Raw genomic sequence first — 19,387 nt, 5'->3', positions numbered from 1 at the left:
ACCTCCATACTGTTCTCCATAGTGGCTGCACCAATTTACATTCCCCACCAACAGTGTCAGAGGGTTCCCTTCTCTCCGCACCCCCGAGAGGTGATTTATATGCAGCAAAACCCTGGAGGAGATGAAAGCAGAAGACACTCTTCAGACCCTCTGTCTTCCTCAGTGTCGACAGGACTTTTGCATTTTATGACTTCATAATATTTCTACTTAGAGTGCAGAAGAATGTCACCTTGAGGGCCCCAAAGAAGAAACGTTATAACCAACATTCTTCCAAAAGTCATCACTGTCAGTTTTCTCAGATGTAAAAAACAGAGCAGTTGACTCACAAGAGGCATAAGTTGTACTACAAATCTTGCCTTTTTGTTTTTGTTCTAGGCCTTCTAAGATGGGAGGAAGTGGAAATCTCCAGTTCTACTTGGATGCTTGGAGAAATTCAAGGAAGGGAGCTTCATAAGCAGAGGGAAAAGGAACCAGTCCAGGCAAGATCTGAAATTTATTACTTGTTCTTATCTTGAATAGAAAAGAAAGGCTCTTTGTTTAAAAAAATTGCTGGTCGCTGTGTGTCCTTTGAACTTCTGAACTTTTCCCTCATTGCTTTATAAAAACAACCTGTTAATTAACTTTGCTCCTGTTAGAAAGAAGTGAGCTTCCTCTGAACTCTTAGGATTCTCCATGAATTTGTAGAGCTGGGGCTCAAACAGGCAAAGGGCTATGGCTCACCTGGGGTTTTATTCTGACTTTGCCTCCAGCTAGAAGCCCACCACTTTGGGCCTTGCTTTTCCTACCTTAAAATGGGTTCTGTGGATTAGATCAGGGGTGGCAGCTTCTTTCGGTAAAGGGCCAGAGCGTAAACATTTTTGGCTTTCTGGACCATACGGTCTCTGGAGCAACTACTTAGCCACAGACAGTGTGTCAACAAATGGATGTGATTCTGTTCCCATAAATTTTTTTTTACAAAAATAGGCAGCAGGTTAGATTTGGCTCATAGGCTGTAGTTTCAGACCCCTGGATTGGATGATGTAGAAGTTTCTATTGCTAATATTTTATGATTCAACTTGTTTTAACATCAATGCTATTTCCTTGGGAAAGTCACCTTGATTATCCAAACTTTTAAATGATTTATTTTTTATTTATTTATTTTTGGCTGCATTGGGTCTTAGCTGAGGCACATGGGCTTCTCTCTAGTTGTGGTGCGAGGGCTCAGTAGTTGCGGCACGTGGACTTTGTTGCCCCGTGGCATGTGGGATCTTAGTTCCCTGACCAGGGATCGAACCCACATCCCCTGCATTGGAAGGTGGATTCTTTACCACTGGACCACCAGGGAAGTCCCCAAACAGTTGCTGAGTATGGAGTTTGTGAGGTACTTAAGTTTTTTTTTTTTTTTTTTGCTAATTACTGCAGCATTATTCACAATAGCCAAGATATGGAAACAACATAAGTGTTCATGGAGGGATGGATGGATGAAGATGTGGTATATAGATACACAATGGAACATTATTCAGCCACAAAAAGGAGGAAACCCTGCCATTTGTGACAACGTGGGTGGACCTTGAGGGCATTATATTAAGAGAAATAAGTCAGAGAAAGAGAAATACTGCATAATCTCACTTATATGTGGAATCTAAAAAAGCTGCACTCTTAGAAACAGAGAGTAGAGTGGTGGTTACTAGGGGCGGGAGGGTGGGGGAAAGGGGAAGACAGTGGTCAAAAGAACAAACTTCCATTTAGAAGATGAATAAGTTCTGGAGATCGAATACACAGAACCGTGGTTATAGTCAACAATACTGTATTACATTCAACGTTGCTGAGAGACTAGGTCTTAAATGTTCTCACCAGAAAAGAGGTGGTAATTATGTGCTGTGATGGAGGTGTTAGCTAACACTGTGGTGCTAATCATATGAATGTATCCGATCAACTCATTCTACACCTTAAACGTACACAGTGTGGTATCTTTGTCCAGTTTTAGCATCAGGGCGATGGTGACCTCATAGAATGAGCTTGGGAGGGTTCCTTCCTCTGCAATTTTCTGGAATAGTTTCAGAAGGATAGGTGTTAACTCCTCTGTAAATGTTTGATAGAATTCGCCTCTGTGAATCCCTCCGGTCCTGGACTTTTGTTTGTTGGGAGTTTTAAAATCACAGTTACTTAAACTTAGACAATGTAATATGTCAATTATATCGGAGTTAAACAAGTATTTTTCTGCATCTTCTCTTACATTTTTTTCCTCCATTATTGAATGCCTAGCGTGTGTGTTATAAATGTAAATTACTACCTTAATGTTATTCTGCTTAAGATCTTGTGTGTTTAGGGTTTGTTGCTGTTGCTGGGTGTGGGGGGGGAAGCAGGCTGTATGGGATCGGAGTGTAGGATGCTGGAAGGCAGGTTTGGTGTGGTCTTCTAGATGGGATGGCTGCCTGCATGTAATGACCCAAACCTGTGAGAACTCCTGGGACATTAGCCCCGACCTCAGGTGCTCAAAAAGGTAACTGCGTTTGTATCTGGAGCTGGGAAAGTGTGTGAGGTTAAGATTATGGAAGAGCGTGTCTCTATTTAACGGAAAATGCGATCTCTCTTGTTAGAAAAATCAAACTGGAAAAACATGCTGTGATCACGGCGGCCCCAAGCCGCACTCAAGAGGGCAAAGTGTGTTGGTCCCCTGCTGGAGGGCCCTGGCTCCTCGCCAGGGTGACGCTCTGTCCTGGGCCCTCGCTGCCCTTCCTGGGGGCTCCATCAAGAACAGGAGACCAGGTCAACCCCATCCATTTCTAAGAGCTTCCGCTAATAAAAGAATATAGCACACAGGCCAAACTTGAGCAACAGTGTGGCATATACTTACTCTTTATAAATATTATATTATTGCTACATAAAGCTTCCTTCAAAAACTTGTAATTTCAAAGGGAAAACTTCTTAAAAGACCAGAGAAGCATATATCATGATAGTCTGCCTATTTCTGTCAAAGAGTATTATTTTAATTCAAATATTATATTGGCTTTTAAAATCATGAAAAGCAATATGTGCTTATTGAAAAAAATCTCCCTCTGTCCATACCCACTGACCCTCCTGCCTACTACTTGCTGGGTAACAACTACAAACGATGTATTTTGTCTCTTCTGACCACGTGTGTGTCTGTGTATCTGTATGAGTAGATCCACTGACGATGATACACTATTTTTGCTTATTCAGGTCCCTGGTGTCACCATATTGAAGTCTGTCTAGCTGCAATGTGGTAATGCATTTGATAGATCTTGGATGCTTAGCGTAGGAAGTAAAAAGAAACCTCATCCTTAAACGCATACAATTGCATTTGTATATTCCACAAGGAGGCCAGTAGAATCCAATACTCTGAAGTGGAGGTCTGGGTCTGTTTTCTAACACCAAGTTCTACTTTCACCTAAAATATTCAGACGATTGAGGTAAGGGTGCTTGTTTTCCCACAGTCATAGGGCTAACTGCCCTCTTAAAATTTTTACTTTCCTACAGTAGCTCTAATCCTCAGCAAATAGTCCCAGGTGCGATGATTATATAAAAACCTGTTGAATCTATTAGATGGAGAGATTATCTGCGTGCTTGAAGCAGATGATAAGCTGAGATAACATAGGACTGTATCATAGTTAGATAAACTGAAAAGTCAATAAACCAAAAGAAGCATAACTATAAATCACTCCCTAACTCAGCTCCTAGTTGGCCCCTGAGGCTCCATTAATCCTTGATCATTTTACTCTGGGCTCCTTAGGGCCATTTAGAGCCAAGCCCATCTTCCTGATTCTCCCACGTGGCAGTAGACACTGTTGTGGACCTTTGTCGGTGGTGTCATTTTGCTCAGATGAACAATGGACAAGGCTGGAGGAGAAAAGCTTAATAGTCTATTTTGTTGAAAATCTGAACCATTCAAAATGGGCTGACACAAAAATCAAAGACTCAGAATGCGGACTGTCGTGGGGAGAAAAGGTATAGCTATTAACTGCATTTGACAAAAACGAAGCATTGTTTTTCAGGCAAAGGGAAGTTTAAGACAAATGGAATCTGTTGTAAATGTCCCAAGAATAATGAGCAAAGGAGAAATCTACGTCATGTCCCAACGCGGATGTAAATCTGACCTGTGTACATGGGGAAATGGTTAAAATTAGAGCAAAGTCAGTTCCTGATGAACACAGATGAGCACACGCTTTCAAAACCTAGTAGGTCCTATGAGAAAGTAGATTTTCTATGGAAGGAAACCAGTAGAAGAAAATATGATGGTACTGACATCACGTGACAGAGAAAGGGAAAATTGTGTGTGTGTGTGTGTGAGAGAGAGAGAGAGAGAAAGAAGAGGGGTAAGGAGGAAACCCAGGAATTATGGAGAGCAGTAGAATGAAGGGCACAGCATCTTATTATATCCTAAAGTGACTTTTTAAAAAGAACCAATTCATGGCATAGAGAAATTGTGAAAAGTGATATTAGAATTCTAAAGGCCTTACTTAGAATCTACTGTAATATTTAGCCCTTAAATAGTTTGCTTACTTTTCCCCGACTGTAAAAATGATATATCATAATGTTGACTTGGATGATGAAGGGTGAAGTCACTGGCTGTCCTGTACAAAACTCTGATATTTTACGCTTCACCATTCCCTGTGACATCTTCCTGCCCCTAAACCCCTGCAGCTGCAGCCAAGCCTGGAGCATTCCCATCTAGAAGGCTGCAGGTGGACGGGCTCCAGGACTTAGGACAAGGCATGTGGAGCCCAAGATGGAGCAGTTGCCGTCACCTCCGTGATGTTTTCATTTATTTCTTTTATTATTTGGCTGTTCTCCCACATAGGGCCTCTGGCTAAAACCCCTCCAATTTAATTTACATTCTATTTTATTTTATTTTATTGGCTGTGTTGGGTCTTCATTGCTTCATGTGGGCTTTCTCTAGTTGCGGCGAACGGGGGCTACTCTTCGTTGCGGTGCGTGGGCTTCTCATTGCAGTGGCTTCTCTTGTTGCAGAGCATGGGCTCTAGGCGCGCGGGCTTCAGTAGTTGTGGCACGCAGGCTCAGTAGTTGTGGCTCGAGGGCTCTAGAGCGCAGGCTCAGTAGTTGTGGCACATGGGCTTAGTTGCTCTGCAGCATGTGGGATCTTCCCTGACCAGGGATGGAACCTGTGTCCCCTGCATTGGCAGGCAGATTCTTAACCACTGTGCCACCAGGGAAGTCCCTTAATTTACATTCTAAATGGAACAGCACAGGACGCCCTCCTAGGCCTTGCTCACTTCCTTCTCTGATAGGCTTGTCAGATTTAGCAAACACTACAGACACTACAGATAATTCTGTCGTATAAGTAGGTCCCATGCAATATTTGGGATATACTTACACTACAGAAGTATTCACTGTTGATCTGCAATTACGATGTAACTGGCAACCTGGATTTTATCTGAATTTTTATTGTTTGAACTCTGCAAACCCCCAGAGCAGCTGGGAAGGGTCTTAGGAAGGTCAGAATAGGGTATTTGGGGTGAAGAGCACAGTACAAAGAGTAAGTAAATTGTCTCTTAAAGGACGAAACACAAACGCCTCTTAGTTGATCTGAAAACAGCCATTCTGGAGTTCTTGTCACTTTACCCACAACACTGCTCCCTGCAGGGGTGGTGGAGGTGGAGGTGAACCAGTAGCCCTTTTCCTTCCCTCGGCCCTTCTGGGCAAGGATCTGCATTTTGCATGTTTAAGGAGTAACTGCAGCACAGAAGAGTAGCTGGTGGGTGACGAGGCCGCTATACAGAGAATGGACCAGACACGGAAGAGGGCTGGGGGGGAGTTGGAGGTAGGGACAGGGAAACAAGGAAACACCAAAGACGCAGTGAGGAGCTAGAGGCGCAGGCAGACCTTCAAGCCACACTTAGTGCACAAATGTAAACACACATAAATATGCCCATGAATGAATTTAAAAATGTGTTCATTTCCTGAATCAACCTTATTTAACTTATTAACCTTGTCTGGGCTGTTCTTGCGAAATTTCCTAGTGAGTAAGAATGCACACCCCCCCATCTCTGGTGGGAGACAGCCAGCCAGGGCCAGAGCTGCTGGGCTCTGGCGGGGCTGCTGAGCCAGGGTAACGTCTAGAAGCATCTTTCCCCTAATTCTGAGATCCTAATTTGCATTGGTCCAGAAGGAATGCCTATTGTTTCACCTCTAATGGTTATTTGCAAATTCTATCTCAACCCTGTCTTTCTAGTTAGTAGGATTTTAATTCAGGTTTGAGAACCTATTAATTCTCAAGCCTGCAAAAGTTCTAGACTGAATGATAATTACACTTGAGGCACCTAGAACAAAAACTGAAGGATACAATAGTCTAGCACAGACTCTTCCTTCTAATTAATTCATCATTATTTATCTTGACTCTTGGTTTGATGATCTTTTTGTAGAATTAGTCTTTATTGGAGTAATGCTGAATTCCATCAAAGTTAAGACTAGTTAACTATGGAGGGGATTTTCTTCTTGGACCCAAATGTTATTAAAAAAGCACCCCAGAACCCAAAAAACACACGTACACTGTCACACACAATCTATGGCTATGTTCCAATGTAGATCCAGTGTCATGGAAACCAGTTAAGCTCTTCTGTACCTCTCTGACTAAAATCAGATCAAAAGACAGTGTAGCAGCATAAACCTAAATTCAGTTTAGAGGGAAAAGGAGGTTCTGTATGCGTATAGTCAGGAGGTTTTAAAATGATGAAATAAACCTGCCTTCTGTTATAAGGAAAGAAAACTCATAAACTGTGCAATCAATATTACTGCATCATCCATTTCTAATTTTGTCGCAGTGGTTCTTCAGGTCTTTTGGGAGAGTCATTTTGTGGATATCTTGGAATTTAAAAAGCTTTCCAACTCTGTGATGCTCAACAATCAGGGTGTCTGATTCCTGGAGGGGTCACACCCCCTAAAAGTCGGGGCCTGATGATGGAGAGTAGGAGTTGGGTGGGATGAGTGTGCTGGTCCTAGGATGTTGTGTGGGCGTTTTGGGAAGATCTTCCCCCTGTGCCATCCCTCTTGGTCCCACAGTTGCAGTCTCCTCTGTTGGTACCAGAGATGGAGATGGAGGAAGAAGGGGGTGCGTGGATGTGGCCGGAGGCTGGGGATAGAGGCAGGCAGGGAAGCAGAGGCGCTGCCTCGCGGGGTGTGGGTGGGGATTGGTGACGGGTGACCGTGTGATAACAGCGAGGGGACCACGTGCAGTGTCTGGGGGCAGTCGTGCCGCCCCCCGGGCGCGGGGCCAGCTCTGCCCACTCACCCGTGCTGCTCTGGATGGTCCTCACGGTGGTGGTGGTGCGCGGCGGGGAGGAAGACCTCAGCGACACGCACTCGTCGTCCTGCGAGCAGCCCTTCTCGATGGCGCGCACGTAGCTGTGGCTCCGCATGCGGAAGCAGCCGGGCATCGGCAGGTCCAGGGCCTCCACCGCCTGTGACTCCAGCTCGCTGAACACCGACTCGCACACCGACTCGAACTGCCCGTTCACCTCCATCTCGCTCACCTGCGGGCGAGACGGGACCGTAACACCGCGCTGCTCCGGGGGGAGAAGCCGCCTCGCCCTCGGAGCGTCTCCAAAGTGCATCCCCCAGAACGCCCCGTCCGATTGCAGTAAACTCCAGCGCATTTTATTTCCTCTACCTGACAGACTATAGTAGAATGGTATCTAGTTTATGATCCCAAATAGTCAATTAAGTTCTAAAGAAAAAGAACTTTGTTTTTAGAATGCAAGGAAGCGTGGTGTAGGGAAATCTTACATCAGGGCACGCCAAGGTGCTAATTCTTCCTTATTTATCAATGCAAACCTAGGGGCCAATTTTATAGGCCTACGGTCAGAGTTCGTATATTTCAATGGGGCTGTAATTTTAGCACAAACGTTTAGAAACTAGTATTTTTATTGTGCCTTTGGAAGTGACTAGTTCGTCAAATAATTTGCATCGACTGAAACTTAATTTAGTGCAAAGTATAAAAACAGGCCTTATATTTTCTGACAAGATACCCACATCATGCACAAAAATTGACCAAACCCAGATGTCAAAATCTTGAAAGGCACTATTGAGATTTTCAAACTATCTACATACTATTTAAAGAAGGTTTCATTCTTCTTTGTAAAAGCTGATATGGTCCACAAATTGTTTATAAATGTGTTTTAATATTCTTCCAAATGAGGTCTTCCCTTTTCAAAGAATCAGTTTTTATAATTATATTCCTCTGTACATAATTTACATTGGATTTGAGCACCACCTTAAAAAAAAAAAAAAAAGCCAGAGCAGGTGCTTCTGTCAATTTCTCACTTTGCAGCTGATTTGATAGAGGTGTGGCAGCATTCTTCAAAGTTCTGCTACCTTCTAGAACTTCGTATGTCAAATTTCCTTAATATCAAATTCATGAGTAATTGAAAATTTAACAGATTAAACTATAATTAAGCTTAGAGCATATACTGAAAATGATGGCAATTTTTGCCTGTCTTCATTTTGTGTTATATGAAGATGCAGTTCAATAATGGCTAATTTCTTTAAACTTCAATTACCTTAAAGCATATCAAGTGGAAAAGAGACATACATTTCTTAATAATAATTCTTTACAGTTTAAAGTAGTATTTTCATATACTTTACCTAATTTGATATAAGATCCCTGCACATTTTCAAGGCTAATAATTATATATGTCCATATTTAAAAATTATATATATAATATCTACTTGTTTTTAGGAGATAGTTGGAGGTGCATTTAGAGGTAAAGGGACATGATATTTGCAACTAATTGTCAAATATACAGAGAGCAAATGAGCCAAAACTTTAATAATCAATGAGTATGAATCTGGGTCAGTGATGTACAGGAGGTCTTTTTATTTTACATGTGACTCTTTTGTCAGTTTGGAATGATTTCAAAGTAAAAAATAAAACAAACTATACATATATACTTATTATTATTATTAGATTTTCCCCTATTAATCAAACATCACAAAGAAATAGGAAAGTATCTATCCCTATCAAGGTAACAACAATTAAACTTGGATGATTACCTTTCAGAGGGTATTAGTGCCCCCTACCCTATTTTTCATAAAAAATGAATCAGAAAGTAAATATATTGAATAATTCTGCAACCTGTTTTTTTCCACTTAACCTTCTATTTTATATTTATATTCTTAATAGATTCTCCTTCTTTATTCTCTCTCTCTTTTTTTTAAATTTATTTATTTATTTATTTATTTTTGGCTGTGTTGGGTCTTCGTTTCTGTGCGAGGGCTTTCTCTAGTTGCAGCAAGTGGGGACCACTCTTCATCACGGTGTGCGGGCCTCTCACTATCGCGGCCTCTCGTTGCGGAGCACAGGCTCCAGACGCGCAGGCTCAGTAGTTGTGGCTCACGGGCCTAGTTGCTCTGCAGCATGTGGGATCTTCCCAGACCGGGGCTCGAACCCGTGTCCCCTGCATTGGCAGGCAGATTCTCAACCACTGTGCCACCAGGGAAGCCCCTCTCTCTTTTTTTTTTCATAAATTTATTTATATATCTCTTTATTTTTGGCTGTGTTGGGTCTTCGTTGCTGGGCGCAGGCTTTCTCTAGTTGCGTTGAGCAGGGGCTACTCTTCAATGGGGTGCACAGGCTTCTTATTGCGGTGGCTTCTTTTGTTGAGGAGCATGGGCTTTAGGCGCACGGGCTTCAGTAGTTGTGTCTCGCGGGCTCTAGAGTACAGGCTCAGTAGTTGTGGCGCACGGGCTTAGTTGCTCCGTGGCAAGTGGGATCTTCCCCGACCAGGGCTCGAACCTGTGTCCCCTGCATTGGCAGGTGGATTCTTAACCACTGCGCCACCAGGGAAGCCCCTTCATTCTCTTTTAACTTTTTGTTTTTATTATATACAGATACAGAAAACCATGCAAAATAAATGCATAGCTTGTGAATTATAATAAAGCCAACACCCTTGTACCTAGTACTCAGATCAAGGAACAGAATTTTCTCAGGCACCTAGAAGCCCCTCCATAGACCCCATCCTATCCACAGCCCCCACCCTCCCTCCAAAAGTAACTACTGCTCTGAGTTTTATTGTAAGCACTCCTTTGCATTTATGTTTTTTTCACCTAGATGTGCATCCCTAGACTCTACAGTTTGGTCTTACCCATTTTTAAAATTTATGATACCTTTTAATTCACTTTTAATATTCAGGCCTCCCTCCACCTGTTTTTAACAAATATTACAATTTATCTATTGAAGCACCTGGGGCGTTTGACCTGGAAAGTTTCCCAGAGTCTGGATTTGCTGATTTCCTGCACATGGAGGATTTAGCATGTTCCACTGTCCTTCGTGTTTCCTGAAATTTGAAAGTTGGATCCAGAGGCTTGATCAGACTCAGGTTCAATCTCTTTGGCAAGACTAGAGGTCATGTGTCATGGGCTGTCTCATCAGCAAGCACATTATGTCTGGTTATCTCTCTTTTTATGCTGTTGGGAGTCATCGATGCTCAGTGCCTAGATCCATTAGTTCATTGAGGGTTGCAAAATGGTGATATTCTTGGTTCTACCAACTTTTACAGTCACTAGTTGGAATTTTTTTTAAATAAAGAAATGCTTCCTCTCATATTATTTGGTTAGTGGGTTCAGTTCACACAGTAACAGCAGATGTTTGCTCTTTTCCCTTTTATTTACTAATTAAAAAAAATATATATTATTTATTTAGTTGGCCGCGTCAGGTCTTAGTTGCAGTGTGGGCTCTTCGTTGCGGTGCATGGGCTCTCTAGTTGTCCCGCAGCATATGGGATCTTAGTTCCCCGATCAGGGATCGAACCTGCATCCCCTGCATTGGAAGGTGGATTCTTAACCACTGGACAACCAGGGATGTCTCTATTTACTAATTTTTAAGATAATAAATTTGTTCTCTTGTATCTACTAAACATGACCAGTTAATTTTTAAAAGTATCAAAATGGACTCATAGATTTAAAAGTATTTGACGGTTTTAAATCCACTTCGATTTTCATTCTTACTTAACTCATCTGTCCCATCTGTGGCCAGTGGGAACCTCTTAGGTTGGCTCCTGGGTCCTTTTGACATGAGACCAGTGGTCTTTGATAACTTCCTCTGTACCTGGTATGACAAGTTATTCAAAACTTATCTTGCATCTTTCCTGCCCAGTCCTGAAATTAGTATTTTTCCAGAAAGCCTTTTTTCTTTTAGTGGTAAATGGTATCACAAGAACACAATTTGGGCACCAGGAAGCTTCACTGTCATTGCTACAGGGTTGGTCATTCTTCCTAGGCCTTTCAATGGACAGAGAACTAGGTTATGAATACATCTAATTCAAATTCACACTGTAGTGTTTTTATGTAACTTCTTCTATGTTATATTTATACGTATATCTTTATCGCATATTAAAAATCCTGGTTTTCAAGGACACAGAAGATGATGGAATTGTGATATACTACAATAATTCATTTGCTTTCTTCCACAGTACGTACACAACAGCCTCAGAATAGCATACTAAAACCACCACTGCCCAACCATTACTGAAAACAGTTCACAATTCTTTTTTTTTTTTTTGCATCTGCTGTCTCTATTATTCCCTCATTTAAAAATAGTTGTGCTAGATTGACATTATCAGAGCATATAACATACACGTTCTCTCCCACTGTAGCTCTCATTAGTCTTAGTTTTACAAATAACTATACATTTAATGCTTGCCACTACTTTTTTTTATATAAAAAGATGATTCTTTATCCAACTTAGACACAAATATAGGTCAAATAGTTCTAGATGGCTTATAAAGACAAAGAGCAGACCCCTGACCCACCCAGCCCACCCCCAATTCTCCCTCCCCAGAGGCAACCATTTTCAATTCTTCCAGTTGGATCTTATGCTGTTTGCATCCATATTGCGGAACACTTGCTTATATGAATCTCTTGATATGTTCATAGACCTCTTGCTGTCCTTCCTGCCCTTGAAGCATCCCTCTTAGAGTGTCCTATCCTACTGCAGTCTATGGCTGCCAAGCCCACTGCTGTCCTGGGATCTCCCTTCCCCATCATTCCAGGGGTGCCCTTTATTATCTAGCCTGTGGTGAAGCCCCTGTTCCCTCATCCTTATTTTATTCCCTCCTTTCAGTGGAGCACATCTTCCAGTGCTTTCTTGGGAAGGCGCCACCTCACATTGATGGAAATGTCTGTACCCCACCTCTACTGTTAAGGGAGAGCATGCTTGCATTTAGAATTCTAGCTGTATCCCTTCTTCCTTCAGATGTTTCCAGGTTTTGCTCCTTGTCTCTTAGCCTCCGTGTGTGCTAGAGATTGAGCAAGTGGATGCCTTTCTCATTCCTGAGCCTTTCCGTGTGAGCTGGTTTGCCCCATCCCTTCTAGAACCTTTTTAGGTACCAAATGATCTAATGTTTCACCATGGCATTCTCTGTGTGGATCTTTCTCCATCCTTTTTGCTGGGTACTGTGTGGGCCCTCTCAATCTGCAAATTCATGTCTTTCAGTTCTAGGACCATTTTTTCATTAGCAATTGCCTTCCTTCTGCTTTCTCTTTTCTTTCTGAAACTCCTAGTGTTCATTGTTGGGATCCAAGTACAAGAAACATGAAGAAAAATACATTGATACATCATAATTTCCAAAACCAAACTGAAGGACTTACTACAAAGCTACAATAATCAAAACAGTTTGGCACTGACATAGGACAGACATACAGACCAATGGAACAGAATGGAGAGTCCAGAAGTAAAGTCATGCATCTATTTGCCACTAGTTCTTACATTTGGTCTTTTGGGTTGTCTAAAGCTCACTGTCTGGTAGATGCCTCAGGATGGGCTCATGGAAACAATATTCCCTGCATTCATCCATGCTTTTAATAGTGTGCCCATGCTTTTTAGAGTTGAAAGTCAGTTTTTTTTGGATATAAAATCTTTGGTTCACATTTTCCCCCTTGACTATAATAACATATTACTCAATTTTCTTTTGGCATAAACTATTGTTATTATAGAGTCTGATGATAATTTAATTTTTGTTCTTTCTTAAGTCACTTGCTTTTTTTGTTTAGAAGTCCAAAGGGGGGGTGGTGGTTCTTTTTTTTTTTTTTTTTTTTTTTTTTTAATTCTTCAAAATCCTGTAATTTTACTAGACTATGTCTTGGTATTTATTGTTTTGGGTCAGTTTCTCAGGTACATGGTATATTCTTTTGAATCTTTTTATTTCAGGGATGTTTTCTTTAATGTTGTATTATTTGTTCTGGTCCTTTGCTTTGATTATCTTCTTCAGAGACTTCTATTATCTCTATGGTCAATCTTTGCCTATCTTCCATATTTATCAATTTCTCTTGAATCCTTTTTAACTCTTCTTCTTTTTTCTTGATTTAAAAACTCTTCCTCCTTTTCAGGTTCTATTTTTCTCAGTATATAAAATGTCTCATTCATTTGCTCCTCTATTCCCTCAGTCTAATCTTCATTTCTGAAATGATTTTTCTTTTACTTCTAATTCTTTCCTGAGTTCTGTGACATCATTTTTAAGTTTTTGAAAATTCAGATATATCTTTTCCTCCCATGTCTTATGTCATTTTCTTAATGTCTTTTAGCTTATTTTGAAAGAGTGTGTTACAGTTTTGATCTGTTTCGTGGGTGTGTCTTTCTGGCATGCTTTCATTTTCTGTAGGAATGTTATTCTGCTCCTTATTTCCTTTTCTTTATTATAGTGACTTTGTGATTTAAAGTGGATATTTTTTTGTTCCTCATTTCTCAGTAAAATTAGTTTTCCTGACCTTGAGAAGGTGATACATTCAGGATTTTCCCCCTGAATTTTCCACAGGGCTTCCTCTTCTATTGTTTTAGCATTGTGTTGCTTTCCAAGATTTCCTGATTCTCTTGTTCCTTCCCCCAACTTTTACCTGAACCTTCTCTTTTCTTCTTTGCTATTGTCTCCATCTTGCTCATATTTGATTCTATTCCCAACTGTTTCTTCTCAGAACTGGGCCCTCTTCTTGAAGGAAAAACTGGTTGGTTGGTTTCCAGTGTATACATAGGCTCAGATTTCCCCAACCTCTCCTGATTTTACTGCAGGCTCCTTGAATTTACCTGCTCTTAGAGAAGGCAAATCCTTCCCAGTTTTGGCTGCTGTTCTCAAATACATACCCCACCCCCCCAAACTACCTGCTGGTGGTTTCCTTCTGCTTTACTCACATCCATCAAGAAAGTCATTGTTTTCCTCTGTGTTCTCCAGCACAGATGTGGATGCAACACAGGCTTATGGCTACTGGTGGTTTGTTCCTATCTACTTACATTTTGGGTTCATGGAATATCTTGTCATCTGATTTTGTTGTAAATGTTGTCCATGAGTTTTTAGTTTTTCTATCTAGTTGCTCTGTCTGCTTTTATACAGAGACTCAGGGAGATTCAGACACTAAGCCACCACCTCCATGATATTGTATAGTATGATTGGACCATAATTTATTTAACCACTGCTTTGTGGATGATGATTCAAGTATGTCCTTGGAGGCCATGCTATGACCAACTTCCTTGTTTGTTTATCTTTATATTCTGGTACTTTCATTTCTATATTATAAAGTTCCACAAGTGGGATTCCCGTGCCAAAAGATTTATTTTACCTTTTGTAGATTTTACCACGTTACTTTCAAAAACAATTGTGGCAATTCATCCCAAATAGCAAGTAAGTCAGAGCTCATTTTAAACATGGTCACCAGTACTGGGTATTAGCTGTTTTTGCTGCCTGATAGGTCAAGAGTGATATTGTGCTGTTTCAGTTTATCTTTACCAGCCTACTAGTGTATATGAACATCTTTTCCTATATTTATTGGACTTGGTACTTTTTTCCCTTTTGATTTGCTATTTCATAAGCTTTGCCCCAAATTCTTTTACGTTGTTTATCTTTTCATACTAATTGGTAGAAACACTTTAGGCAACTGGAACATTAAGCTTTTTTCTTGATGTGTTTAGATGTTCCCCCTGTCAATTTTAACTTTAAGATGTCTTTTTTTTTTTTTTTAAGATGTCTTTTGCTACACAGAAATATTTGATTTTTAGTTAGATTAGATGTCTATCTTTTATTTTATGTTTTCTATAATTCTTATTTTATTAAAATTTATAACTCTCACCATAATATCATACACATATTCCCCTAATTTAAAACTTTTTGTCACTTTGTGTTAGTGCTCAGATTTTAAATTCATTTGGATTTATTTTCTATATGGAAAGAAGGAGTAGTTTAATGCTCTTTCTACTATATCATGGGCAATTCACTTGAATTCTCTGAGCCTCATTTTCCTAATCTTTAAAATGCATATAATAATACCTACATCATAGGGATGCTTTAAGGATAAAAAAAATGAAATATACAAGTGCACATTTCAAGGCACATGGTAGGCATTCGATAAATACTAGATATTTTTTTGTGAGACAGTGTAGTGGGAAGAATGAGACAAGTTACTCTAATTGTCTAAGACTGAGTTTCATAAATTAAAAAAATGATCTTTCTTATAGTTGCTATGAAATTAATGAGATAATATGCAAAGCTTATAGCTTATATCAGGTAAGCAATACATGGTAACTATTCCATTATTTTCATTTTCATTATTACTACTACTATTATTGACATTATTATTGCCACCCATACCCCAATTTCAGCAGACATTGGAGAAACTTACCAGTTAGGAGTCAGGACACCTGGGTTTTCTAGGTTCTGTCACTGACTAGCTGGGTGCTGACAGATGCTTAATTTATTTGAGTTTCCATTTCTTTGTGTATATAAAGTGAAGGGATGATCTAGGTCAAAAGTCACAGCTAAACTGCTGGTATTACCACCAAGCACAATAACTGCCTATTACATTCGTGTTTTAAAAATGATGTGGGACTTCCCTGGTGGTGCAATGGTTAAGAGTCTGCCTGCCAATGCAGGGGACACGGGTTCGATCCCTGGTCCGGGAGGATCCCACATGCTGTGGAGCAACTAAGCCCGTGTGCCACAACTACTGAGCCTGCGCTTTAGAGCCCACGAGCCACAACTACTGAAGTCTGCGTACCCTATGGCCCATGTGCTGCAACTACTGAAGCCTGTGCTCCTAGAGCCCGTGCTCCTCAACAAGAAAAGCCACCACAATGAGAAGCCTGTGCACCGCAACGAAGAGTAGCCCCTGCTCGCTGCAACTAGAGAAAGCCCGAGCACAGCAACAAACACCCAACGTGGCCAAAAAACTATTAAAAAAATAAATAAAGATAATGGAGTCCCTCTTAAAAAAAAATAAAAAAATGATGTGGAAACTCAACATGTTACTGGACAAAATATGTCTGTGAGCTTCTAGTTTATGATTCCAGATGAAGATATTTGCGGTTTGGACTTGAAATAAATTGAGATGTAAATTAAACTAATTTGGAAATGACAGTTATTATACCAAATATTTTTTTAAAATGTGACTTTCTGTAATTCTTTCTTCTTAAGTCTTAGTTTAAAAGCCCCTGAGGGGCTTCTCTGGTGGCGCAGTGGTTAAGAATCCGCCTGCCAATGCGGGGGACACGGGTTCGAGCCCTGGTCCTGGAAGATCCCACATGCCACGGAGCAGCTGGGCCCGTGAGCCACAATTACTGAGCCTGCGCGTCTGGAGCCTGTGCTCCGCAACGGGAGAGTCCGCGATAGTGAGAGGCCCGTGCACTGCGATGAAGAGTGGCCCCCACTTGCCACAACTGGAGAAAGCCCTCGCACAGAAACGGAGACCCAACACAGCCATAAATAAATAAATAAATAAAATTAAAAAAAAAAAAGCCCCTGATTTATTAGATGTATATATAGTAGAAAAATATAGAAAGGTTATAAACATATAAAAAGGTGTTCAGTTTTTCTCTATCATCCAAGCACAGTCTGTTTTTAGGAATGTTTTATTTCTGTAAGGTATGAATGGCAGAAACAAACAATTTAGTTATTCTAGACCAATTTCTTGGCTTACAACATTTTACTTTGATCTTTCTAGGAGCCTTTGATGAATAATATATCAATAATATATCAGGTTTTAAGGAGGAATAGGATATAATGTACTTAAATTCTATACTACTAGAGCTGCTACTAAAGATCTATAAGAGAGAATATCTCCGACATCACAAAAACCAACTACTTTTTGAAAAGCCTAGAGTATATATGGTAGGATTGCTTTGAAGAAGAAACCATTCCCTTTGAATAATGACAACGTTGGGACTGCGATAGAAAGTTTGAAATTATCCTTCACGATACTCTATTACTTGAAAATTGAATATGGAACTAGAAAAATGGTGTGTCATTAGGAATCCATTTAGGATGGCTCTGCTTTCTGTATTTTACTTAAAGCGAAATGATCACGCCACTGAATTGCAGACTTGACCTGCCCCTGGATCAAGGCCCACATGTGCCTCTTCAGTGATTTGTTGATACTTTACTAAATTGTCACCAGGAAGTGACACTGTCTCAAGAAAGGTCAGATCTACAGCATAGGGACTAAAAGCAGGCAGCTGTGTAGACGCATGTCCTGATGGGGAAGTGACCTGCTCTCCTGTTTTAACCATGTAAAATTATGAAAGCTGTAAGTGTGTATAAACATTTTCCAACGAAATATTCTAAACCCACCGAAGTATTCTGCAGGTATGACACCTGGGATTTGTAGACTATTTTGCAATTCTGGAAGGCTATATGACCATGAGCCTGTCCAGCATAAAGATAAGCTTAAAGACGTTTTAAATATTATATTGTTTATTGTGAAAAAAGTAAGAACAAGGCAAGTCCAAATTTCACCAAATGAGGTGCCAAATATTTACCTAAGAGTTGGGATAGTGGGTATCACTGGACAGCAGTACCTAGCACAGATAGGTGTGCATACTCTTGGAGCTTACATTTATTTATTCATTCATTCATTCATTTTTGCATGCTGCTCTGCGCGGCATGGGGGATCTTAGTTCCCTGACCAGGGATCGAACCCTGGCCCCTGGCAGTGGAAGTGCAGAGTCCTAACCACTGGACCGCCAGGGAATTCCCTTTGGAGATTACTTTAAAGTGAGGAAATGTACAGTAGGCAAATACTGGAATCTAGTATGTCAGCTTTCCCTGACTCCTGCCCTACCCTGCTTTTGGAGCCTTGCTGTGGTCCCTGCCTTTGCTTTTCAAGAACCCATTTAGAGCAGGGAGCTCTATTTTGATGGTAGGGACAAAATGAGAGCAGTGGTCCTATTTCGGGGTCTCACTCTGACAGATCAGAGATGCTTCAGTGCTTAGTCTATCACCACCACCAGCATTACCACCTTCACTATCACCACTACCACCACCATTACCACCAACTCTACCACCACCAGCATTACCACCTCACCACCATCTCCACCACTATCCTCACCACTACCACCACCAGCAGCAGCAGCACCAGCAGTAGCAGTAATTCTCACCTTGATGATCACAATGTCTTTCAAACTAGCTTCTCTGCCTCTAGCCTCTTTCTCATCCTCTCCAATCTTTCCTACATTTTTTTTGCTACATTAATTATCCTCCATCAAAGTTCTGATCATATCTTTTGCCTGCTTAAAAGCTGAAGTTTTAATTAATTTTCAATCAGTCCCATTCCTAATGAATAAAGTCCAGTCCCCTGGGCCCTGAATGGAAGGCCATGTACAAAAAAATGTCCCCAGGACAAAATTCAGAACAGATTTCCCATTGCTCTAAGTATTCTGAGCTCTAACTACACTTGAGAATTCATTATTCCTTGAATATGCTTTAGGCCAGCATTTTCAAAGTTCAGATATATACTACGTTAATAAATACTTCTTTATTAATGTATTGCTTTATTAGAATCACTTGGAATATTTGTTAAAATGCATATTCCTAGACCCCATGCCTAGAAGCTCTCTCTTTAGAATCCTCGGTACTGAACACCTTTTACTCAGTCAATTTGGGATCTTGGTGACAATTTTGTGACCACAAAGAAAGTCCCATTTAACTTCTGGTTACTTACATATCTTACAGTGTGTTTATAAGAATGAATATTATGAAAATATGAAGCAGTTGGCACAGTGCCTGACCCAATAAAGGCAGCTCTTATGGTTAATTCTTGCCCTACCTACCTCAGAGTGTTTTTTTTTAAACTAATTAATTAATTAATTAATTAATTTTTAGCTGCATTGGGTCTTCATTGCTGCACGTGGGCTTGTCATTGTGGTGGCTTCTCTTGTTGCAGAGCACGGGCTCCAGGCGCGAGGACTTCAGTAGTTGTGGCTCGCTGGCTTCAGGAGTTGAGGCACATGGGCTCAGTAGTTGTGGCTCGCTGGCTTCAGTAGTTGTGGCACGTGGGCTCAGTAGTTGTGGCTCGCTGGCTTCAGTAGTTGTGGCACGTGGGCTCAGTCATTGTGGCTCGCGGGCTCTAGAGCACAGGCTCAGTAGTTGTGGCGCATGGGCTTAGTTGCTTTACAGCA

At 40.9% G+C, this 19,387-nt stretch overlaps 1 protein-coding gene across 7 annotated transcripts in view; it reads right to left on the bottom strand.

Annotated features, from left to right (window-relative positions):
• The window catches only part of DLGAP1 (DLG associated protein 1), an 869,846-nt gene that overhangs the window by 160,439 nt on the left and 690,020 nt on the right, over positions 1 to 19,387 (bottom strand). For all 7 annotated transcript variants that reach the window (XM_036822899.1, XM_036822900.1, XM_036822903.1 and 4 more), the window contains one exon: positions 7,250 to 7,490. In XM_036822899.1, the coding sequence (XP_036678794.1) occupies positions 7,250 to 7,490 (241 nt within the window). The remainder of the gene's footprint in view (positions 1 to 7,249; positions 7,491 to 19,387) is intronic.

Source organism: Balaenoptera musculus, chromosome 14 (genome assembly GCF_009873245.2).
Source record: "Balaenoptera musculus isolate JJ_BM4_2016_0621 chromosome 14, mBalMus1.pri.v3, whole genome shotgun sequence".
NCBI classification, from domain to species: domain Eukaryota; kingdom Metazoa; phylum Chordata; class Mammalia; order Artiodactyla; family Balaenopteridae; genus Balaenoptera; species Balaenoptera musculus.
This window is presented reverse-complemented; position numbering and strand designations above follow the sequence as displayed.